The sequence below is a fragment of the Tasmannia lanceolata genome, unplaced genomic scaffold (assembly GCF_043159265.1).
Source record: "Tasmannia lanceolata isolate RefF3 unplaced genomic scaffold, GAP_Taslan_0.1 ptg000006l, whole genome shotgun sequence".
Classification (NCBI taxonomy): Eukaryota; Viridiplantae; Streptophyta; class Magnoliopsida; order Canellales; family Winteraceae; genus Tasmannia; species Tasmannia lanceolata.
This window is the reverse complement of record NW_027518683.1, coordinates 40,658,123-40,683,771: the sequence shown is the minus strand read 5'-3', so window position 1 is coordinate 40,683,771 and position 25,649 is coordinate 40,658,123. Positions and strand designations below refer to the sequence as shown.

The 25,649-nt window shown below is 44.6% G+C and overlaps 1 protein-coding gene across 8 annotated transcripts in view; it reads left to right on the top strand.

Annotated features, from left to right (window-relative positions):
- Nucleotides 1-294: 294 nt before the first annotated feature.
- Nucleotides 295-25,649, top strand: part of LOC143880301 (HAD superfamily, subfamily IIIB acid phosphatase) — a 33,298-nt gene continuing 7,943 nt past the window's right edge. The window contains exons 1-3 of one of the 8 annotated variants that reach the window (XM_077383171.1): nt 295-462; nt 2,064-2,141; nt 21,245-21,401. In XM_077383171.1, coding sequence (XP_077239286.1) covers nt 21,274-21,401 — 128 coding nt within the window. In that variant the 5' untranslated portion in view covers nt 295-462; nt 2,064-2,141; nt 21,245-21,273. Of the gene's footprint in view, nt 463-2,063; nt 2,142-20,289; nt 20,459-20,481; nt 20,514-21,244; nt 21,402-22,310; nt 22,526-24,270; nt 25,279-25,649 lie in introns of those variants that run through there. The other 7 variants (XM_077383172.1, XM_077383170.1, XM_077383176.1 and 4 more) reach the window with 7 other exon arrangements.

Genomic DNA, 25,649 nt, shown 5'->3' with positions numbered 1-25,649 from the left:
CAACAATGTTTTGATATTTTCGGTAACCTATCTTGTCTTTTAATATTTATTAAACAGCTGTCAAAAGGTTATTAAAGTTCCCAGAAAGCTCTCACAAGCCAATTAAAAAAGAACAGATTTGTAGATATGATTGACACGCCATAATACGGTGGGCTCACAAGTAGAATGCTCCAATCATCTAGAAACAAACGTAGGACAAAGTTATAGTCGCGTCAACCCCGCGAAGCTTCCTAGCAATTAACGCTCGTTGACGTGAACGACCCTCGTTATGATAATTATATGCCCCCGCACTCTCTTTCTCTCGTTGCATTCTGACGCTATTTCCACTTTCCGAATAAATTTCACAGAGCTTTTGCAGGTTTATTTTCCGGCATCACCTAGTGCTCCGGTCAGTGCTGTTTTCTGACACCTCCAATTTCTGATATCTGACGCCACCCGCACCACGGGAATTCACTTCATCTGGTAAAGAAACTTACTTTTGGACTACATAATGGGGTCTGAGATCCCCACCACCATATTTTGATAAGGGATTTGCTGAGCTCCATCGCAAGAGGGTTTTCGCGGCTGGTCTGTTGCACGTCCGACCAGCCACCTCGTTGATGAAGACAACATGTGCGAGAGACCAGCGGCGAAAACCCTTTTGCGATGGACGCTAGCAATTCCCTTTTGATAATGCCACTAATCACTTTGTTTACACTTTTCTAAGAAGAGTTTTTTTGGACTACGCAGAAAGCCAATTTCGGGCTCATTTTTGCATGAGAGGGTTCACTTTTTAATAAATTTTGTCCGATTAATGTGGCTTTTCTCTCTTGCAAAAGTAAGATGAGAATTGGCTTTCCGCAAAATTCCAAGCAAACACTTCGGAATAAGCTTGGAGAATGAAGAGAGTAGTATCATTATCAAAATCTGGATTTGCAGATATATCAGTTCTAGAATGCTAAAATGATATGGCTTCTAGGCTTGTTCCCTCTGTAGGCTCCCCTTATGCCATTATTAAGTGAATGGGTCCGTTTGTGGGACGATGACCACAAAGTCAAGAAATATGCAAAGAAAACGAGAACACCTTGATTACATGATCTAGACCCTTGTTCCAGCGAGCCTTATTTAGAGTTCTGCCAAAAAAAAAAAAAAACTTAACATTTGATTTTTGTAGCCCTTCATCTTAGGCATGGGATGTCAATTGGATATGAGATCAACACCATGTGGGTAGCTTCAAGATGTTCTATAAGATCTTTTTTTTTTTTTTCACATGCATGTACGCCTATGTGACCATCATATGTTACCATTAACCGAGGCCGTTTTGATACAAGGATTTTAAAATTCGGGATTGTAAAATCCTGAAATTTACAAGCTAAAACCGGATTTTATAAGCTAAACATGGACTAAATTTTCAATACTGCAAAATCCAGATTTTAGCTTGTAAAATTTATGATTTTACAATCGTAGATGGTTTGTCGCATGTGACCAGCCACCTCGTGAAATGGTCTGACATGCGACAAACCAGCCGCGAAATGTCTCATCCTAGATTAGAAAATCCATGTATCCAAAGGGCCCCGGGGTGACATTCAGCCTTGTCGTTGTCGGAATAAATTATAAAAACTAGTATGTTTACTTGACTCGTGGTACACATACTGTGGGATTAGGGCTGATGTCTTGGTGGGGTCACTGGGCGTGGGCCATATCCTCCAATTTCAATCATCTTAGCCATCGAATAAGTAGTCTTGAATCTTAACGAATATTTTCTTATTAGACAATAATGTTAGGTTGTTTTTTCCAAAAAAAGGCAAAAAATAATTTCTTATAACATATATAATTTTTATATGTTTTAGAATTCTAAAATTGAGGTTGCAAAGTAAAAAGTGTAATCACAGTTGAGCTCTAACATTTTGATAAACTTTTGTTTCATTTTTATTTTTATGCTTTTTTTAATGGTAGTATGCTTCTTTAATTATTATTATTAGTTCTTCCACTAAGTTATAGATTGCATTTCCTTTATTTTGTTTTTATGAAGAAATATTTTCTTCTAAATATTACCTTTTATTACCCTACGTTCTTGTAACCAGATTCTGCGTCATGCACATGGCACATGTGGACCATGACCAAATGAGATCCCCTCCACTCGATCAAGGGCTACTTTGGAGGTAAATTTGATAATCTTTTTTTTTTTCAAAATCAACGGATTAGGATTCAATCTTCATGTCCAATGTTTCTTTTCCCCCTATATAATGTAGGGATAATATCTGAACCCCCTTGTTTTGATATTGGCAATCCTTCCTCAAATTTGCTAAATAGATTTTAAACCTAGCTCTCTAATTGTTCAATGATAGTCATTTGGAAGTGTAATTTTAGCGTGGGAATTACAAAATATAGAGTGCTAATATAAAAAATGTTGAAAAAAATCTTCCAAGCAAATCCGATCCGATCATGCACAGGCAAACTGAAAAGTAAAAATAAACACAAACCACAAGATGAACACCGAGATTTTACGTGGTCAAGCCATGTTGCCTACATCCACGGGTGAGAACATGATCTTCTACTATAAGAAAGTAAAATTACAATGGATTATTCCGAAAACCACAAACTCTCAACCAAGACCGAACACAAGAGAAACCTGAGAGAAAAAACCCCCAAGAGAAACCCGAGGGAAAACTCTCTCTCTCTCTCTCTCTCTCTCTCTCTCTCTCTCTCTCTCTCTCTCTCTCTCCTCTATGTAGCCGCCACATAAAGAGACTCCCACCATTTTTTTTATCATGTGATAGAAAAACTTTTAGAACTAGATTTTTCAAAAACATAAATCAAGTTGTTTCTAATTTTGTATTCCACTGAATTCAACAAAACTGTGGGAAACAAGGCAATTTTCCCAACAATCTCCAACTTGACTTATTTCCCAAATTCTCCATTGATGTTGCCACTAGGTTGTTGTCGTCGCGAACCATCATTGGCCTATTCAAGTACAACACACCATCGAATCACCCTACTTTTGTCCCTACCTAATTTGATCAACATGGCCAATGCACATGTGTAGCTACCAACCTGTTGACTCACCCGATCAATCGTGGAGAGGGATCTCGATCTATCCTCCCCATCGCAGGTACCGTCACCTCCACACTATTGTCTACAACTTGGAAACCTGTCTTTGCACTAACTATGAAAGAGACCCTACATGTGTGCACGTTACTCTATTTCTAACCATCCATTGAGATCTTAGGAATACTAGTTACCATGTCCTTGACCATATGATAGCATCTGATACACTCGGTATCCGTCATCTTATCAGGCTTTCTATTTTTTCCCTTCAACGCCTTAGCCATGCTCCATTGAAAAGGGATGGCCTTCACCCTCATCTCCGTAGGGTGAAGCTAACCTTTCCATTAAACCTATCGATGTTAAATTGGGTAGAAACTGATTTTACCGTCATCTCAGATCACTCGTTCGACGATACTCCATTCGATGTTGCAGAGCTCCATCTCGAGCAAGAATTTCTCGAACAATATTTCTACCCTCAAAGATCGCTCTAACCTCGATCCAAGTTCTGCACCCACGATCGCTTCACCTAGCCATTACGATCGTTCCAACCTAAGCACAGATACCACTTATTGAGAAAATCCGTTAGGCAAATCTGATCATATCGTTCATAAGTAAACAGAAAAACAAAAATAAACACAAACCACAAGATGAACACCGAGATTTTACATGGTTTGTCCAATATGCCTACATCCACTAGTAAGAACACGATCTTCCATTCTGAGAAAGAAAAATTGCAAGGAGTACAATGTATTGATCCAAAATCCACAAACCCTCAACGCTTTCCCCTCCTTCTCATCCAAAGAACATACACAAGAGAAACTTGAGAGAAAACACACCAAGAGAAATCCAAGAAGAAACTCGAGAGAAAACTTACTCTCTATCCCTTTCTCTCTTTTCTCTAAGAGAAACCCGTACGCAAAGTGACTCCCTTTGTTTTTTATCGGGGAATAGAAGAGATTTTATAACTAGGTTTTTCCAAACACCAAAACCAAACCATTTCTGATTTTGTATTCCACCGAATCCCACAAAAATGTGGAGAACAAGGCAACTTCCCCAACAAAAATAATGGGAGTGCAAATATCATCTCCCTACAAATGGTTTTCGAAATGTTGCATTTTTGTTTTTTCAAGAAGTATTTATTTGACATGAAAATTGTATGTCACTAACAACCGCCCTCATCCACATTATCACAATCATTTGAAAATTAGTCAATTGCAAATGAAAATTTAAGAAAAAACCGACTAATAATTGAAACTGAGTTCTTCCCATTACATCTGATGAGTAGCAAAATCTTGATATGCCATGGTTGTTAAGAAAATCCATCGCGTAATATCTAACATGATCATGCACAAAGAAATGGAAAAGTAAAAATAAAACCAAACCAAAAGATGAACACTGAGATTTTACGTTGTTTAGCTAAGATGCCTACATCCCCGGGCGAGAGCACAATCTTCCATTACAAGAAAACAAAATTACAAGGATTATAACAATTTTAACCTGCAAAACCCACAAACCAGCAAACCACAACCTTTTCCCTTGCTTCTCAACCCTAAACCAAGTTCGTACATGAGAAACCCAAGAAAATCTAAGAGGAATCCAAGAGATCTCTCTTTATCTTCGTCTTTCTCTCACCATGTTCTTGTGCTTTCAAGAGAACACCCTCTATTGATTTATGTTGCCTCCACTCTATTTGTTGTCACACCCTTGATCGTGTGATATTAGGATACTTTTATATAAAGGTTTTACAAAACCTAAAAAACAACACATTTTCATGTTTTGCCTTCCCACCATATGCAGCCTACAATCCTAGTCAAAATAGGAAAATGGTGGCGTAAAACAAGGCAACTTTTCCAACAATCTCCAGGCTTATAGCCACCTAAAGATTTTTTGTTGATGTCATCACTGTTACCCTATCACCGCAAACCGCCATTGGCCTTCTAATATACTAGCTATACACCATCAAATCATCCTGGTTCCAATTCTATCTGACTTGACCAACACTGCCAATCCACATTTGTTGCTACCAACCAGTTGACTCACCAAGTAAACTCTGAAGAGGGATCTCGATTTGTCCTCCCCGTCATAGGAAGTGTCACCTCCTCACTATCGTTTGTAACCGAGAAACCCACTCTACACCAAATGCGAAAGAAACCCTGCGTAAGTATTTGAAATCCATGTGTCATTCCCAATTGCTCATCAAGATCTTAGGAATACTACTCATAGTATCCCAAACCAAATGATATAATCAGTCACACTTCTCTCATTTCATAAGAACCATACAGCCATGTGTGATTTTCATGGCTCCACCTTCAGTTGAATACCTACAACCCCTGGAGTCCAACTGACTAAGACCTTGGTTTGAAATTTTGGTTTCGGCATATATTGCGGACCTAGTCGAAACTGAAATTTCAGCCGAAATCCTGAAATTTAGGTCGAAATTGGGTAAACATGCTCGAAATGTCGGTTTTTGGGGCCTAAATTACCAGTACTTTTGGCTGAAATTTTGTCAAGGAATAAAAAATTAATATTTTATGTGAAATTTCTGAAATTTTGTACGTTTCAGATATTTCGGATTTCGGTCGTTTCGGTGTCGGTGTTACCGAAATCCAAAATTTCAGATTTCGGTCAAAATTTAAAACCATGACTAAGACACACTATATTCGTCCGCATCTTTGGTGCATATTCAACACCACCCGACATATGAACTGCTCTGTCGAAGATCTTGATCTTCACCGTCCCAATTCCCGTGACATCACAAGCTGACCCGTCACCCAAGGACACTACACCTGCCCATATATCTTAGAATGTATCAAAATATTACTTCTTGGAGCACACATGAACGAAACACCCTCAATCTAAAATCCACTCATCATGAAGAGAAGTATGATTACCTGTGAAGATTGTGAGAATGTCTTCAACCACTTCGCTCTGCTCATCCGTTACTTACCACCATATTGGTAGTTCAATTTTTCGACTTGTCATCTCACTAAGAATAATCCAGCTTGATGTGGTCATATTCTGTGAAACAATAACTTTGCACGCCTTTTCCGTTGACCCTATATCTTGACATGTATTTTCTTGATCCCCTATCAGACGACCTTCCTCTTTGATTCCCACTATGAACAATCAACCCATGCTCTTGAGTCCCATCAAGAATAAGTTTCTTCCTCATCTCATTCAATAAGAGTGACGATGTTGCCTCCTCTAGGGGCACTATATCCTTACCATATAATAAAGTCGTCACTAGGTTATCATACAAATACAGAAGTAAAGTCAGAAGAAAAAGGGCCTTATCTTCTTCTTTTAATTTTTCTGCCACCTTGTGGAGCTATTCTACAAGTTCTTTGAACACAGTAATGTCTTACAAAAGATTCTCTCGTTCCTGCACCTTCAACTTATACAATTGCAATCAGTTGCCCAAGTTTTACGACATGTAAATCTTTTCTAAGTTCTTCCATAATTTAGGCTTCGATTCTTATTCTATAACATTAAACATAATGTTATCTATCATATATATCCTAATTATGTTGACCGCCTTTGACTAAATGTCTTCTGATTCTGCTTCCGTCATTTTCTCTGATTTCTCACCATGTCCCTTCAACGCCTCAGCAAGGCTCTATTGAACAAAGATGTCATTCACCCTCATCTTCCATAGGATGAAACTACCCTTCCTGTCAAACCTCAATGTTGAACATGGTAAAAGTTGAGTTTACTGTCATCTAAGGTCACCCTTGATGCGAATCTCCACATAGAACGAGAACTCTCGAACAATCTTTCTACATCTAATTGAACACTCTAATTACGATCTAACAAGGACACCCACAATCGCTCCAACAGCGACCCAATGATGATCGCTCCAACTGCAGCTCTGATATCACATGCTGAGAAAAATCTTCCAAGAAATAATCGATCTACTGGTACAAAGACAAGCAGAAAATTAAAAATAAAGGCAAACCACAAGATGAACAATGAAGTTTTACATGTTTTGGCCAAGATGCCTACATCCACAAGCAAGAAAAAAATTACAAAGATTACAACAGGATGAACCTGCAAACCCATAAACCCGCAAACAATAGCTCTTTCCCTTGTTTCTCAACTAAGACTGTGTACAAGAGAAACCCTAGAAAACCCAAGAGAAAACTCGAGAAAATCCCAAAATCTCTCTCTCTCTCTCTCTCTCTCTCTCTCTCTCTCTCTCTCTCTTCTTGTGCCTCCAAGAGAACACCCTCTTTTACTTCAATGCAATGTGTGCGGTGTGTTTGTGTGTGAGCAGGCCAATGAGTAGAGTGAATTTCCAAAATTCAATTCGAGGGTAATAAATTTATTCCCTAGGTTTGGATTTTGGATTTCAGACAATTGAGAAGAAGAGGGCACCGTCACTTTTTCCGTGTGCTCTTAATGTCCTTAAAAGAAAGGGCGTTTCAAAACACTGCCAAAATGCAGGCTAAATGTCAGTGCATGTCGAATGCAAATGACGGGATGGAAATCGAAAATCGGTTAGTTAAATTCCCGAAAGAAGAACACAAACATGTGGCAAGGATATAGATTTGAAATTATAGAGAAATGCTCACTAGCTCCATTCCTTCAATGAATCAATTCTTGAAGTAAACCTACAATTAAGGGAAAGAAAAGTACGGTGTGGAAAAGTAAAGATAAATTATGACATGTTTTGAATTGGTCTGAGACCCTTTCTCCCAATGCAGTCATCTCCTTAGATAGTTTTCTCTCACAAATTGTTTGATAGTAGAGGAGAGAGAAAGGCACATGGGGAGTCGATTTAAGATATATGGGAGTCGATTTATCACTCCCCTAGTTATATGCTGCATAACTTCCACTTTAAATTTTGAATAAAACTAGGCACAACTACTTGCAACTTCCACTTTGAACTTTGAATTTCAAAGGTCACAACTAATGAGTTGTCGACACGTGGCCCCGGAAGGGCCCACCACGAATTCAACACCTGCCCAGGGGTAATCCGGTAATTACCTGAGAGTAGGTAAACCTAAACCCACAGAAGGGCCGACACTTGTCCTAGGGTAGGTAATCCAACCACCCCAGGCCTCCCTCTATAAAAGGCCTCTCAAGGCTCAAAGTAAGAGGGTAATAATTTCTAAGCTACAACTCTTAAATTTTTGGCTCCGCACTCCTGCTCATACTGACTTGAGTGTCGAAAGGCCCGTCCGGAACAACGACTCCGGGTTGGTCTTCTGACCTCGTGTGCTCTTGTGCAGGACTCAGTTCCTTCACTTTAGCTCCTTGGGTCCTCCAGCTCAGCTCTTACGTCACTGCCGTATCTGTTACCGATTTTAGGTCCAACAGATTGGCGCCATCCGTGAGACCCGAACTAAAAGCTGTTCGAATCCCCTATACAAAATGGCAGGGCGGAAGAGTGCTCGGGTACCAACTGCATGAACTACCCGAGCTGTAGTACATCGCGGGGTTTGAAGTGACCGAATCGCCTCGTAGGTAGTAGCTCCCTCTGCAACAGCAAAGCAGAGCCCGTCTCATTCGGAACACCTCAATCCCACTCCCAATCAGGATCAAGTGCAAGCTCTCTTTCAACAGATGACTGCTCTTGTCGATCAATACCAATATCTGATCCAAGCGCCTCCCCAGCATCCCCCAGAGGCCCCACGACCTGTACAGGAAAGGTCGAGTGCCCACAGGGGAGAGCCAGTGCGCCCTAGTGGAGACCGGACCCACCACTCCACAAGGCGAGTCCATCATTCCAAAACCAGGCATGCCCATACAGAGCCTCACCACCGCCGAAGGTCACGATCTCGCTCCGCGCAAAAGCACCAAGCCAAGGAAGATCGTGCACCGCGGGAAAGATCCCGACATCATCGAAGGAGTCCGGAAAGTCATTCTGGCTCTGCTGTGAGCCTCTCAGTAGAGAAAAACAAATCATTGGGCCAAGCAGACCAGAGGGCTGATCCAATGCTACGAAGGATAGAAGAGATAGACCACCGCATAGAAGAGCTGGCAAAGGATCAAGGCCGGCTCGCTGCGAAGACATACTCGAGCAAACATCCATTCACCGATAATGTTATGAACACGCCAGCACCCAGAGGGTTCAAAATGCTGACGGTTCCGCAATATGACGGAACCACCGACCCTGTAGACCACCTGGAGACGTTCAAGACTATGATGCTCCTCCACGGCGCCTCTGACGGGTTCCTCTACAGAGCATTCCCGACCACACTGACCGGTGCAGCCCGAGACTGGTACTCGAGGATCAAGCCGAACTCCATTAGCAACTTTGAGGACTTTTGGGACTACCTGGTCTGCCATTTTATGAGCAGCCGGAGGCCAAGGAAAACAACGGCATCCTTGATGGCCTTGCGGCAGGAGGATAATGAACCTCTGAAAACGTTCGTCAGCCGCTTCAACATAGAGGCTCTCCAAGTTTCAAATTTGGATCCTTCAGCCGCCATGAACGCACTTCTCGCAGGGACCAAATCCAATGATTTTCGCCGATCGGTGGCTTGCCAAAACCCGCGCTCACTGGCGGATCTGATGGCTGGAGCCGAGGAGTTCATAGCCGTGGAGGAGACTCTAGCGGCCTTAGACTCAAACCAGAGGAGAACCTCTAAAGAAAAGAACCCTACCAAGAAGCGTAGGGATGACAAGGCCCCCAGAAGAGAAAGATCTCCCCAGAGGAGGGAAGAGAACTTTACCCCTCTCAACACCTCCCAGAGACACATACTGGCAGCGATCAGAGGAGAAGAATTTGTAAGGTGGCCGACCAGGATGATCTCCAAGGAAAACAAGAGAGACAAGTCGAAGTATTGTCGGTTCCACAGAGACCACGGGCACGACACAGACGAGTGCTGGCAGCTCAAGGAAGAAATTGAGCTGTTGATCGATCGGGGATACTTGAAAAAAATAGGTCAAAGATGACGGCCACAGAAGAGAGCGAAGGGAGAAGAGTCTATAGGGCTAGAGCCCTCGGCTGTCACAGCCATCCCTTGCGCGGAAGCAATCTCCCCCACCATCGAGTCCACAGCCGGAGATACGCCGATCCCAGCCCAAGGGGGTCATCAACACAATTATGGGTGGACCGGCCGCCGGGGGCACATCATCTGCTGCTCAAAAAGCCTACGCACGCCGAGTCAATGCCGTGCACACATGCAGCAAAAAGATGAAGACGGAGAATGAAATCGCCTTTCAGATGCAGATCTCGACAACTTGATACTACCTCACGACGACGCCCTGGTCCTAACCATGCTCGTCGCGAACTGGGAGTTGAAGAAAATCTTTGTCGACAACGGGAGTTCGGCCGATATCCTGTACTATCATGCTTTTAAACAAATGATGATAGGAGACGACCGCTTAAGGCCAGCGAACTCCGATCTGTTCGGTTTCTCAGGGGAGATTGTGAAAGTAGAAGGACAGATTGAACTCCCAGTCCTCGTCGGGGAGCCACCCTGTCAAGCCTTCGCGATGGTCAACTTCCTGGTAGTGAGGGCCACTTCGGTCTATAACGCTATCTTGGGACGACCCGACCAGAATCTAATCCGCGTCGTTGCTTCAGCATATCACCAGAAAATAAAGTTTATAACGCCAAACGGCGTGGGAGAAGTCAGAGGAGATCAACCACAGTCCAGGGAGTGCTATGCCATGGCACTCAAGGGCAAAAATGCGTCAGAATTGCTGCCGATTGAGCTACTTGATCTGAGAGACGAAGCCCAGGGGACTCAGCCCGCCGAAGACCTTATCTCCATCCCTCTTTGCGAAGGCGATAGTAAGAAGGTCATTCCAATCGGTTCCTCTCTGGACAATAGCACCCGGTAGAACCTCACCCAGTTTCTTCAAGACAATGCAGACGTCTTCGCATGGGCTCCCGCAGACATGCCCGGCATAGACCCGAAGGTCAGCACGCACAGACTCGGCGTTGATCCAACCTGCAGGCCGGTGAAACAAAAAAGGAGACATTGCGGCAGGCGATCAAGGAAGAAGTGGAGAGGCTCTTGAGGGCCGACTTCATTCGAGAAATCCAATATCCGGACTGGCTGGCGAACGTGGTCTTAGTAAAGAAAGCCAATGGGAAGTGAAGGACCTGTGTTGATTTTACCGACATGAACAAAGCTTGTCTCAAGGACAGCTACCCGCTCCCAAAAATCTACCAGCTTATCGATGCCACCACAGGTCACGAACTATTGAGCTTCATGGACGCCTTCTCCGGGTACAACCAGATCAGAATGTATGAATCAGATATACCAAAGACTTCCTTCATAACAGATCAGGGAACGTACTGTTACCGCGTCATGCCTTTCGGCCTAAAGAATGCCGGGGCCACATATCAGAGGCTCGTGAACAGGCTCTTTAAGGAACAGATTGGCCGCAACATGGAAGTCTATGTAGACGACATGTTGGTCAAAAGACGAAGCGCACAAGATCATGTCTCCACCTGAAAGAGACATTCCAAGTCCTCCGGGAGCATAGCATAAAGCTCAACCCCACCAAGTGCACTTTCGGTGTCAGCTGGGGAAAATTTTTGGGATTCATGGTAAGCCGGAGAGGGATCGAAGCCAATCCAAAAAAGATCAAAGCCGTGGTGGAGCTCACTCCACCAAAGACCATTAGAGAAGTACAACGGCTAACCGGGATGGTGGCCGCACTGGGGCGCTTCATCTCAAAGTCCGCAGAGAGATGCTTGCCTTTCTTCAACGCTGTCAAAGGAATTAAAACAACACTCTGGACGCAGGAGTGCCAAGTCACATTCGAAGAGTTAAAACAGTATTTGTCTTCTCCACCACTGTTGACAAAGCCGGAGCCGGGGGAGGAGCTGCTTTTGTACTTATCTGTTAGCCCCCTGGCGCTGGCAGCTCTGCTGATCCGAGAAGAGTACAACCAGCAAAAATCGGTCTAGTATGTCAGCAAGGTCCTACACGATGCTGAGATAAGGTACCAGCGGGTCGAGAAATTGGCATACGCTCTGATTATGGTGGCTAGGACGCTGAGACCATATTTTCAAGCCCACACAATAAAGGTCCTTACCGATCAGCCGCTCAGACAGGTTCTCCACAGGCCAGACACCTCAGGACGACTTGTGAAATGGGCCGTGGAACTGAGCGAGTTTAATATCCAATACTTGCCTAGGCCGGCGATAAAAGCCCAAGTGCTTGCAGATTTCGTGGCCTAGTGCACCATCCACCAGCAAAGCATAGAATCCAAAGTTGTCCAAACCCCGATAATGGAGAAGGTAGCTACCACCGAGGAAAGAGCAGAGGCTGAGACTAAACTGGTAAGAACAAAAAGCATCCCTGTACCGGCAGAGCAGAGCCCATCGTCTAACGAACCACTCTGGGAAGTACATGTGGACGGATCTTCAAACAAGGTTGGTTGTGGAGCCGGTTTGATTCTCACCGGGCCCGATAATTTTGGTCTGGACTACGCGTTAAGGTTCGGATTCTGTGCGTCCAACAATGAAGCAGAATATGAGGCTCTCATCGCCGGAATGAACCTGGCAGTCCAGGCCAGCGCTCAAAGGCTGAAGGCGTACTACGACTCGCAGCTGGTCTCCAACCAGATCCGAGGAGTCTATGAGGCCCGTGACGAGCTCATGATCAAGTACCTCTCCAAGGTCCGCCAGTTGGCCGGTAAGTTCAAAGACTTCGAAGTCATCAGAATCCCTAGAACGGAAAATACAAAAGCAGATGTGCTGTCTAAGTTGGCAGCATCCGGGTACAACACTCTTGGGAGTATATCTATGGAGTTTCTGAAAGAATCCAGTACTGAAAAAGAGGTCGTCGAAGTAATGCAGGTCGAGCACACACCATGCTGGATGGACGAGATCATTGAGTACATGTGTAACGGGAAGCTTCCCGAAGTAAAGAAGGAAGCCCGCAAAGTGATACAGAGAGCAGCCCGATTTTCCCTCGATGGCGAGAGCCTGTACAAGAGATCGTACACCCTTCCATACCTAAAATGCCTCCGGCCAAGTAATGCCACATATGCTCTACAAGAAACGCACGAAGGAATTTGAGGAGAACACCTGGGGGGACAGGCCCAGGCCATCAAAGTACTGCTGAGAGGCCTGTACTGGCCAACCTTGAGACAAGACGCCCTGGGTCTGGTCAAGAGGTGCGAGAGATGCCAAAAGTTCTCTCCCACCATCCACCAACCTGCAGTATCCATGGCCCCGATCTTCAGCCCACTCCCTTTCGCAGTATGGGGGATGGACATCTTGGGCCCCTTTCCACCAGCCTCCGGATGACGCGAGTTCATTGTGGTGGCCATTGAATATTTTACCAAGTGGGTGGAAGCTGAACCTCTAGCCCAGATCACAGAGCAAAATGTGCAGACCTTATTCTGGAAGTCAGTCGTTTGCAGATTCGAGATACCCCGCGTCTTGATAACGGACAATGGCAGACAGTTCGACTGCCAGAACTTTTAAAAATTCTGCTCCGACTTGAAGATCGAACAAAGATTCACTTCTGTGGCGCACCCTCAGACGAATGGGCAAACTGAAGTAACGAACAGAACCCTACTTCAGGGGATTAAAAAGAGGCTGGACGAAAAGGCAGGCCGATGGGCAGATGAACTTTATCACGTCCTATGGGCGTATCGTACCACCCCGCGCATCGCGACAGGGGAATCGCCATTCAACTTATCCTTTGGGACGGAGGCCGTAATACCCGTCGATGTTGGCGTCCCGTCTCCCAGAGTCACCAACTTCAACGAGCAGCTCAATGGAGATGGGCTCCGTGCAAACCTTGACCTACTGGAAGAAGGTTGGGAAGAATCCCGGATCAGAGTCGCGGCCAACAAACAGAAAGTGTCCAATTATCATAACCTGAAGATACGCCCAAAAGAATTCCGAGCAGGGGACCTAGTCCTGAGAAAGGCTGCTATCTCCCAACCGAAGAAGGTAGGCAACTCTCCCCGACCTGGGAGGGGCCGTACCGAGTGAAAGAGGTAATTCGACCAGGGAGTTACAAACTAGAAACACTTGGTGAGCACCTACTACCCCACGCCTGGAATTCGAGGAACTTCCGAAAATACTATCAATAGCTGGCCGCTTGGCGCGAAAGCAAATACCGTTGTAAGATTCTGAATGTGAATGATGAAGGATAGTATTTCTTTGCAAATCTCTGAGCACTCCGCCTCAGAAACCTAGTTCACTAAAACTTAGGCACTCGCTGCTTGGTTCGCCTCGACTCGTCTCCACAAAGATCAGGAGCGTACTCCTGGTCAGGAACTGGCCCAGGCAAAAAACCCAAACCTACTCGGAAACCCAGTTCACTAAAACTTGGGTACCCGCTGCTTGGTTTGCCCCGGCTCGTCTCCATAAAGTCGGGAGCGCACTCCTGGTCAGGAACGGGCCCGGGCAGAAAAACCAAACCTACTCGGAAACCCAGTTCACTAAAACTTGGGTACTGGCTGCTTGGTTCGCCCCGCCTCGTCTCCACAAAGATCGGGAGCGCACTCCTGGTCAGGAACGGGGCCGGGCAGAAAAACCAAACCTACTCGGAAACCCAGTTCACTAAAACTTGGGTACTCGCTGCTTGGTTCACCCCGGCTCGTGTCCACAAAGATCGGGAGCACACTCCTAATCAGGAACGGGCCCGGGCAGAAAAACCCAACCTACTAGGAAACCCAGTTCACTAAAACTTGGGTACTCGCTGCTTGGTTCGCCCCGGCGTCTCCACAAAGATCGGGAATGCACTCCTGGTCAGGAACGGGCCCGGGCAGAAAAACCCAACCTACTCGGAAACCCAGTTCTCCAAAACTTGGGTACTCGTTGCTTGGTTCACCCCGGTTCGTCTCTACAAGGACCCGGGTCAGTAAAAACTTGAATGCCTGCTCGGAGTGCCGTTCTGTTTGGAAACAAATTGTTTTACAAATATCATTGGCCCACAGGGTTGAGTTAATCAATATTAGCCAAAGGAAGACATAAGCGGAAACAGTGGAAAGCGAAATGTAACTTCTATTCATGAAATGGTGGGCCTCGAAGGGCCATTACAAAAAGTAGAGCCTCCAAGGGCCATTACAAAAAGAATCAAGAAACTGTGCCAAAAAGGGGAAATGGGGAGCTCAAGACACCCCATGACCACCGTTCTGTGGGGGATCTGCCCCAGGGACCTCTGTTGCTGCAGTGGTGCCCTGCTCGTCGTCACCAGCCACCGGCGGATCAGGAAGGATGAGTCCCGTCAGGACGACAGCCGGGTTGGATCCCCTGACCTGCTCGAGGCAATCTATGAATCCCAGCTTGTAGGATTCAGTGGACAAACTAATGAGTTCGTCCTCTTTCTTCTGCACTGCCTCCTCGACGGCCGCTATCTGCCTCTCCCGAGCTCTTTCCCTCTGTGCATTAAGGGCTTCGATGGCCTTCTGCTTCTGGGCGGCCTTATCGGCCTTGAGCCACTGTATCTCCGCATCCTTCTCCCCGATGGACCTATGGAGCTCGGCTGCCTCTTGCATCAATTTGTCGTTCTCCTCCTCGGACTTGGTGATAGCGGCAGAGAACTTCCGACTCTTCTCGCGGAAGTCATTATAATACAATCCGATCTGATAAAGTAAGGAGAAAATGGCCTCATCAGCCGCATCGGGAGGCTCGTTCAAAACCCGGAGCTGGTCCTGGTTCAGTAGGCCTTTTGTGACAATCTCCATGGCCACCCAGCTATCACCCAAGCCGGTGTCGCTCTTCTGAACGGCCCAGTTAGGCCAGAAGACGTTGTCCCCGAACCTCGCGGGGGTGGGGCGGGCTCCGGTAGTTGCATCCCCTAACTTAGAGCTCCCCACTCCCCTGCCATAGGAGCCGACCAACTTCACAGTGGGCTTGCCCTTTGGGAGCAGCACGTCCTTAGTTGGCGCGGGACTTGAAATCTCAGGGGCTTCCCTTTTCTGGCCCTGCTGGCCTTGGCCCCTTGCCTCACCTTCTCCAACTTTGACTGCGTCTGCATTTCTAAAATTCAATAGTACAAACAAAAACCGGTCAGGGACAAAGAAGAGAAAAGAGGACTTAAAATCAAGACTCGCCACATACGTGGCGGGGTCGGAGTACTGATGTCGAGCCCGACCAGAACCTCTTTTCTAGAAAAGTTTGCACAGTGAATTACGCCCTCCCGGTGTAACTCATCATAGACTAGGGCGAACGTTCTCAAATCCTCACCCTCCAAGAGCGGCTTGCGGCTCAACGCAAGTGTATCCGGGGTGTCCCATTTCAAAGGAACCGGCCAGGGATCAGTGGGCTCGCCGTCCTCAACATAGAAGAACCTGTTCTTACATAGGTGTATGGAGGATGGAATGCCAGTAATCATTTTCACCTCGGGGCGTTGGCTGATATAAATCCAACCCCCATCCTTATGCCTCTTCAGGTGCGCACACATCTGAAACAGTGGTACGGACAAGCTCCTTTGGAGGCGGCCCTGGACGAGGTATATAAACCCGACCAGCGTCCTCCATGAGTTCGGCACAACCTGAGCTGGAGTCAGGCCGTAATATCGAAGGACTGCGACGAAGAATGGATGCAAAGGGAACCTGAGCCCGGCTCTTAACGACTTATCGTATATACAGATGTCGGTGCTGTCGTTGCAAGCCCTATCTCCCTCTATCGTAGCCCTCAGCCTAAACCTTTGGGGAATACAATACCTATCTCTAATGTCCCCTAATCTGGACTCATCAAGGATATTCTCCTCGTAAAGAGCCTAAATGTTATATTTAGGATTGGCGTCCATCCGAGCCCTAACAGTGACCTCAACGGCCCGGCCCGGAAGGAATGTGGTGGACGCCTCGGCGGCGTCACTACCTGCAGTCGCCTCTGTTCGGAAGTAGCTATCCGTTGGAGGCGGGGTGGTATTTAAATCCAAAATCACCTCGTCCCCACTATCTACGACCTCTACACTAACATCAGGACTCGCCATATAGGGACCGGGAGTCCTGGTCGGATTAGTTTGGGTCCTCTCCGACGAACTAGACTCTGAACTACTAGAAGATGCGGACTCTCCTGAAGAGGACCTAGAACCGGACTCGGAACTTGAAGCCCTACTAGACATAGAGAACGCTGAAAGAGAAATCAAATAGATACGATCTGAAAAGAAGATTACCGGCCTGAAGGGAAAGGCTCCTAAGCTTGCAGATGACCACAACCACGGGCTAGCAGAGCCGAACAGGCAGAGAAGTCAGAGAGAAGTAAAAGTAAAAGTGAAAAAATGAAAGGTGAATACCTCATTTTATAGCCTTGAGGCTAAAGGCGGTTCGCATTCGCGAACAAGATGATGCCACGTGTCCCTCATTAATGAAGGGCACACACTTCGAAGCAAGGGCATGAGTAAATGCGCGCGTTAAAAAAAAAAACTCGAAGTGGTTAAGGGTTGTCCAATTAAGCGCTTGAGTACATGATACCTTCTAAGTGAGTGGCCCGTCTAGAAAATCTGCCCGGCCCACGCCAAACAGCATATGACGCGTCCGCTAGATGACAAAAATGTGTCTGTCCCAAGCCGGCCAGAATATGACGCGTCCGCTAAAAGACAAAAATCTGCCCGACCCAGGCCGAACAGAATATGACGCGTCCGCTACAAGACAAAAATCTGCCTGACCCCAACCGGACAGAATATGACGCGTCCACTACAAGACAAAAGTCTGTCCGGCCCAAGCCGCCCAGATAACTTGGCCAGACAGATTTCACTCCAAGTTTCTGCCCGTCCCAGGCCGCCCAGATGGCTTGGCCGGACAGATTTCACTCCAAGTTTCTGCCCGTCCCAGGCCGCCCAGATAGCTTGGCCGGACAGATTTCACTCCAAGTTTCTGCCCGTCCCAGGTCGCCCAGATGGCTTGGCCGGACAGATTTCACTCCAACTTTCTGCCCGTCCCAGGCCGCCCAGATAGCTTGGCCGGACAGATTTCACTCCAAGTTTCTGCCCGTCCCAGGCCGCGCAGATGGCTTGGCCGGACAGATTTCGCTCTAAGTTTCTGCCCGTCCCAGGCTGCCCAGATGGCTTGGCCGGACATATTTCACTCCAAGTTTCTGCCCGTCCCAGGCCGGACAGATTTCACTCTAAGTTTCTGGCCATCCTAGGCCGCCCAGATGGCTCGACCAGACAGATCCTTTCGCTTCATTTTCCCAGCCGCCTCAGAGCACAGCCTCACACTTCCCCAAATCATCACAATGACTTGGAGAACTGGGGGGCAACTGATGGGGTATGAAAAACAACAACTAATGAGTTGTCGACACGTGGCTCCGGAAGGGCCCACCACGAATTCAACACCTGCCCAGGGGTAATCCGGTAATTACCTGAGAGTTGGTAAACCTAAACTCACAGAAGGGCCGACACCTGTCTTGGGATAGGTAATCCAACCACCCCAGGCCTCCTTCTATAAAAGGCCTCTCAAGGCTCAAAGTAAGAGGGTAATAATTTCTAAGCTATCACTCTTAAATTTTTGGCTCCGCACTCTTGCTCATACTGACTTGAGTATCGAAGGGCCCGTCCGGAGTAACAACTCCGAGTTGGTCTTCTGACCTCGTGTGCTCTTGTGCAAGACTCAGTTCCTTCACTTCAGCTCATCGGGTCAACCAGCTCAGCTCTTACGTCACTACCATATCTGTTACCGATTTTAGGTCCAACAACAACTACTTCGAAGCTCCAGTTTGAATTTTGAATTTAAAGGTCACCACATTAGAAAATAACCAACACCATTAATTTATTGGAGAAGAAAAAAACGGGTGTAAACAATATGCAACATACAATCCTAGTCGATATAAAATAAGGGCTGCTAGCAAAATGGGATTCCGTTCGGAGAAAAAAAAAACGGTGTCCTTCGATGTGGCACATGTGCAAGAAGATGAGAATGTAAGCTCGCATCCCATGAAATGTAGAAAATACTTGAAAATGACAAAATCGTCCGTCATTTTCATAGTGGTCTTTATTTTTGAACGGGATCCCGTTTTAGAAGTGTTCTCCATTTAAATTGTGCACTAGCAAACAAGACAGCATTCCCGTCACATGTTGTCCTTAGGATGGGGCCCACAAGATGAATGGGTCAGACCATACTTACATCGGATAAGTGGCCCAAATCATAAAGCGAATGGTTGGTGATAACACTGAAATTTTTTCCCCTAAAAAGTCCGTTATGTCTAAATTAGGGCTGCAACTCGAGCCGGGTTTTAACCGACCCGCATCGACCCGACCCGAAAATACCCTGGGTTGGGTTCAGGTTTCATGGGTTTAGCATTCAAAAGCCCACATGAATCTTGGGTCGAGCCGGGTTTGAAGGGGCCCGACCCGAGTTACATAAGTTATAGTATGTACATTTTTTTTCTATTGTTAGTTAAAAGTTAAAAGTGAAAACCCACGCACCCACTGTTACTGTATGTGAGTGTAATTTTTGCTTCTATGAGCTGAGTTGATTCAAGTGTTTCATTTAGCATTGTTTGATTGTAATTACAACATTGTTTGATTACAGCATTGTTTGATTCAAGTGTAATGTGAGTGTAATTACATCACTGTTTGATTCAAGTATAATGTGAGTGTAATTTCTGCTTCTATGAGTTGAGTTGCCTTGCCAAACAAGAATTTTCCTTAAAAAATTGCGTCAATGTGAAAAAACCCGACCCAACCCGAACCGACCCGAGATTTATCATGGGTAGGGCCGGGTTTGGGAATCGTGGGTTTTCTGGAAAAAAACCCGACCCGACCCGACCCGAGATATTTCTCGGGTAGGGTTGGGTTCTCCAAAACCCGACCCGAGATATTTCTCGGGTAGGGTTGGGTTCTCCAAAACCCGACCCGAGTTGCAGCCCTAGTCTAAATCAAAATTTCCGAAGTTTCAAAAATCTATTTTTTTCAGTTAAAAATACTTTTTTAATAAAAATTTCACACCAAAAGACCTTAAAAAGAACAATTACTGCTATGGCTGTGTTTATTTTCCTTGAAAATAATTTCACTGAAAAAAAAATCTAAGGAAAAACTTCATAATTTTTTTTTTTCATGATTATCTTGTATAGGTGGATATCATATCACAACAGCATTACTCTTTTCCACGTATGGGTACTTTTGCAAACATCATCCTATAAGTTCCTTTGCAATATTATTAACTATTATTTTACTTTTTCTTTTAAAATTTAATCCCAAAGATATCATGCCACGTGGAGCACTAGGTTCCATCAGTTTCCACCGCCCCATGAAATCCTATTCCTCCATTGTCTTCTTTCTTTTATTCTATGATGATTCTCTACTCTTCCTTTTTCTCACACTAACTACTCTACTTTTCTTCCTATAAATGGTCTTTTTGGTTTTGTCATCTCATCCTTCACTTGTGAACATGTTAAGAAGCACCCACTTTCCTTCTTGTGCGTGTTATCTCTTTCTATTGCCCACGAGTATCTAATCTCCAAAGATCAAATCCTTTTGAGGCATGTCATTGTCTGTTGTGCTTCTACATGAAGTCGATGCCATGGGTTGTCATTTTCTGCTAAAACAAACATTTGGTACTCTCTCTCTCTTTCTCATAGGGTTGTCATTTTCTGCTAAAACAAACATTTGGTACTCTCTCTCTCTCTATATATATATAGAGAGAAAACTGTTGGTGAGCTTAAGCACACCATTTTTTTGGTGCGCTAAAGTTGTTATAACGCCTTCCATTGGTGCGCTTAAGCGGGACCCAAACATTTAAACGAATGGGATGCGTTATAACAACTTAAGAACACCAAAAAATTGGTGAGCACCAACAGTTTTCTCACATATATATATAATGAACAATCAATCGATCAATCGATCAATTGAAATCTCATACGATCTGATCAATCAATTTAAACTCTAATGTTTTTTGAATTAAATGAGAATTTTTCAAATTAAATGTGATTTTTATGAATAGTTTGTTAATTTCTCATATAGTTTCTAAACCTTGCATTGAATTCAAAATTATTGAAAATACATCGTGGGGGAACCAAAACTCGCATTAAAATCTACTAAATACTTAACCATTCTTCCATAGTTATGACGTGTCTTATTTAGAAAAATAGGTTAAAAATTTTTAAAACAAAAGGGACTTTTACGTTCCTTCCTAAAACAAACTAGGCCCACTTCTGCCTCGTGTATGTGATTAGATCCATTTAATTTGTCGACGACTATAAGTTTGGCCAATTGCATTGAGAACACCTTGATCGAATGATCCTAGACCCTTATCCATCAAGCCACATTTTGGGGTTCCAATGGGAAAAACTAAAGCATTGGTTTTTGTTGTTGTTGATCTTGTTCATGGCATTTCCATTTAGGATGCGACCAAAACCAGGTGACTCACATCATGATATTCTACAAGATCAACGGTCTTGATTTCGAATACATGAACCTTTGGGGACCCACAAAGTATCTTTTACCATTGGTCGGAAAAGTGGCTTTTTGCATAGTGACACTATTTGGCTCTGCTCCAAGGTAAAAAAGGGCGAATGTATCATTTCCCATTTTGAATACGTGCATATTCTCTGATTTTTTTTCCCAAACTTTTTCCTAAAATTCCCAACTTTTTGAATATTTGTTTCACCGCATTATCATCTGGCCCCTGGTTTGGCATAAGCAATGAGACCCGGCCACGCTTGGACGAGGTCAAATCTGTTGAAAGTGTTTTAAATTAAAAAAATAAAGAAAGTGATTTTCAAAATAACCTCTGTCACAGTTTAGTTTTCTAAAGGCCGTGATCTTTCTTATTGGGGATTTGCCAAGGACCATTGCACAAGGCATTTCTTGGACTGGCTGTTGCATGAGAGAGCAGCCACATGGGGTGAATTAAATGAATAAGACAAAAAGTGAGCCCATGTGGCTGCTCTCTTATGCAACAATCGGTCCGCAAAATGCCTTCTGCGAATTAGATGCCTACACCAACGAGTAAGAACGCGATCTTCCACTGTAAGAAGAAAAAAAAAGGATTACAATGGGAACACCTTACAAACATGCAAACCCACAAACCACAATACTTTCCTTCCCCTCCAACCAAGACTGTACCCGAGAGTAACCCCGGAAGAAAACCCGAGAGAAATCTCTCTCTCTCTCTCTCTCTCTCTCTCTCTCTCTCTCTTCCCAAGCCTACTCTTGCCACCACACTTTGGTTGTAGGAGAAGGTATCTGTTTATATCATCTAAGTTTTGGAAAACTTTAAAAAAAAAAAAAAACTCTCCTCCCAAGCCTACTCTTGCCGCCACACTTTGATCGTAGGAGAAGGTATCCGTTTTTATCATCTAAGTTTCGGAAAACTTAAAAAAAAAACTTTCTCGTTTTGCTTCTCACACAAGTCGTGGGAAACAAAGCAACTTTCCTAATAATCTCCACCTTTGACTTGTTTCCCAGCCACATGAGGATTTCCCATTGATGTCGTCACCGGTCTACTGTCGCCGCAAACCTCTATTGGCCTTCCGAAGTACCAGCTACAGACCCTCGAATTATTCTGGTTTTAACTCCACCTAACTAGATCAACACGACCAATGCACATGTGTAGCTGCTAACCCGTTGACTCACCTAGTCAACCATGGAGAGGGATTTTGATCGATCATCCCAACACACAGGTACCATCATCTCCTCACCATCGTCTGTAACCTGAAAACCCATCTTTGCACCAACTACGAAAGAGAGACTATACGTGTGTATGTCACCACTCTGTTTCCAATTAGTCATCAAGATCTCAAGAACACTAGTCATTGTGTCCCCTACCAGACAACATAATCTGTTGCATTTCTCTCCTTTCATTAGAGCCATACAATTATATGTGATTTTCATAAGTAGACCTGTAGATAGGGGTGCAACTTGGGTCGGGTCGGGTTGAGCATTTGGTAAAAAATGAATTGGAATCAACCCGAACCCAACCCAATTTTAAGGCAAAGCTCAACCCGAATTCCCAAAAATCGACCCGAGTTGCATCCCTACACATGCCCCCCCCCCCCTCTCAGTGTCCAACCAGCCAAGTGACAATAGATTCTTTGGTACCTTTTGGACATACGCTACACCACTCAAAGTACGAACACGCCATTGAACATCTTCATCTTCACTGTTCCAATCCTCATGACGTCACAGCAGACCTGTCATCTAAAGACACTACACCTACCCTTATCTCTTGGAACGTATCAAAATATTCCCCCATAGATCATATATGAACACAGCACCCAGAATCTAAAATCCACTCATTATGAGAATTGTGATTACCTATGGACACTGTGAGAATGTCTCCAACTATTTCGCTTCACTCAATTGTTACCGCTACCATTATATTTGAAGCAACAATTGTCCAACGTGCCAGCTTGCTTCAGACAATCTCGCTTGAAGGGGCAATATTGCTTGCAATGATAATATTGCACGCCCTTTCCACTGGCTCTTGATCTTGACTTGACCTCCCTCTTTGATTCTCCCCACGAACAATTAAACCATGCTCTTGACCAATATTTTATTAGGCCTTGTCCTCGTCTCATTTGATAATAGCATCGTTGTGACTTCTTCCACTTTCACGGTATTCTTAAGATTCTTACTGAATAATAACGTAGTCACTAGATTTTTGCATGAATCCAGAAGCGAAGTAAGAAGCAAAAGGGTCTTGCCTTATCTGTTGGCTCTTAGTATCCCTGGTTCCTATGGATGTTCTCTCTTGACCTGGCTTCAATCCCTCCTGGTTCTGTCCTGAGTGTGAACCCACCACCTTTAATCTCCTCCCCAGTTTGCCCTTTGGGTCCACCTAGGATTTCTGATCACGTTCCTCCCTTCCATGGCTCGGAGGTGGAGGATAGCCCCTTGCCGAACCCCTCCTTTGCCAGTCTAAGTCTCTGGTCTCCAAGGATTGACCCTTCAAATCCTTCTCTTCCCCCTTCTCTTCCCTCTTCAGATAGCATAGAGATGAACCCCTCTTTCCCTCAACTGATCCCGCAAAATTGATTCCACTCCTTTCCCAAATGATCAACTTCTGGGTCTTAAAAGTAGGGTGGCCAATGGAGATTTCGATAACTTTAGTGGCTCCATCCCTGAGAAGATGAAATTCCTTAAATCGTTGGATAAAGAGATTAGCTCATCCTCATCAGTTGAAATCAGCGGGTCGGCCAAACGAAAGAAGAAAGTCAGAACAAAAGCCAGATTTCAAATTGAAGATGATGAATAACTCTTCTCAATTCTACAGATCAACCAAAGAATCCTTTCCGATTCAGATGATCTCTATCCCCCTGATAGGGATCCGGTAACTGCATTCGGCTCTGTTTGGTTAGATGAGATTTTAGAGGAAGTAGTAGTCAACAAGGAGGTGACAAGGGTGGGATATGTGTAGACTTGTCAAGAGAAGATTAGAGAGAATTTTGGGGAATTTTGTAGTGTGTTTGGTTAGATGTCAAAGCATGTGGGAGAATGGAGGGGTGTCATTAACAAAATAAATAGTAGAAGAGAGAGCAAGAGGAGAGAGAAAGAGAGAAAAAAGTAATGATTACATATGGTATATCATATTCTACTCTTCTCCCCTCTAAAATTTACCAAAAACAAGGTTTGGCATTGGAAAAGTAGGGGAGGGGACAATCCCGCCACATAAGCGCCACCTAAGCAAAAAGCTAATAATGATGTCTCTTCCATATCTAGTAGTCAAATGGGATTTGAGCTAAAAAATGACAACCAAACAACATTTGGTATTTCATATTCTTAGAAATGCTCAGCGTCTTCCCTACTTTTTGCAACCAAACAGAGCCGAAGGTAAACTCACCTCTGAAAACCAGATAGCAGATTCTTCGTTTTCCAATACCTCCTCGGGATTAGACAAGGTGACATCCAAGGAGAACCTACACTCCTCTAGCCACCAGTGTCCTATGTCCTATGCTAAAAAGCAGTCAAAAGAGACTGAAACTATTAATGAGACAGTCTATGAAGACGTAATTCACGTTTTTTTCCCTCTGCTTTCTCAAAGCATCAACCCAATCAAAGGCTTCTGTGGGACTGATCTGTCCTCTCCCATTTCTAGTAATCCGGCTTTGATATCAAGGGAAAGTCCAAATGAAAAAGAGCATCTTTTGAGCCCATCAAAATCTTCCCAACTTGAGCTAATTCAAATTAATGAGAGCCTCTCTCCCATCAAGTTTGACGTACTGATGTGTTATCCAATGTCAGATCTAATGTTATGGCCTTTAAATCTTCTTGTTGGAGTCCTCTTCCCATCCAGGCTCTGAAAGACTTAATGGCAGTCCAAATTCTTCATATTCTGATGCTATGGAAGGTAACTTGCAACTAGTTCAACGGAATAAGGGAAAGGCTCCGGCAATGCTTATTCGTCCTCTCCCTTCTTGCATTCTGCGCATTGAGGGTGGCCTCCAGCTCTTTGTTGTGTTTGGTTTTTGTTTTGTTCTTTGTGGGTTTTTCCTGCTTTTTGAGCTTTTTCGTTTTGCTGTTGTTTGTTTTTGTCAGCTCTCTGTTGCTGATCTTTTGTTTCCCCTCCATATTCCTGTTGGAGTCGTGTTGTGCTTCATGTCCACTCTTTCTGTTTTAATATATCTGGTAGGGCTCATGCCTAACCCCACCTTACCCATCAAAAAAAAAAAAAACGGGTCTTGCCTTCTTCCTTCATGTTGTTTTCAACCTTATGAAGCCGATCCAAAAGCCCATTGAACACAATCATACATTAAATTTACCATCTCAATTAAGGTTCTATTTTTTTCCTTTATGTGACACCATTTT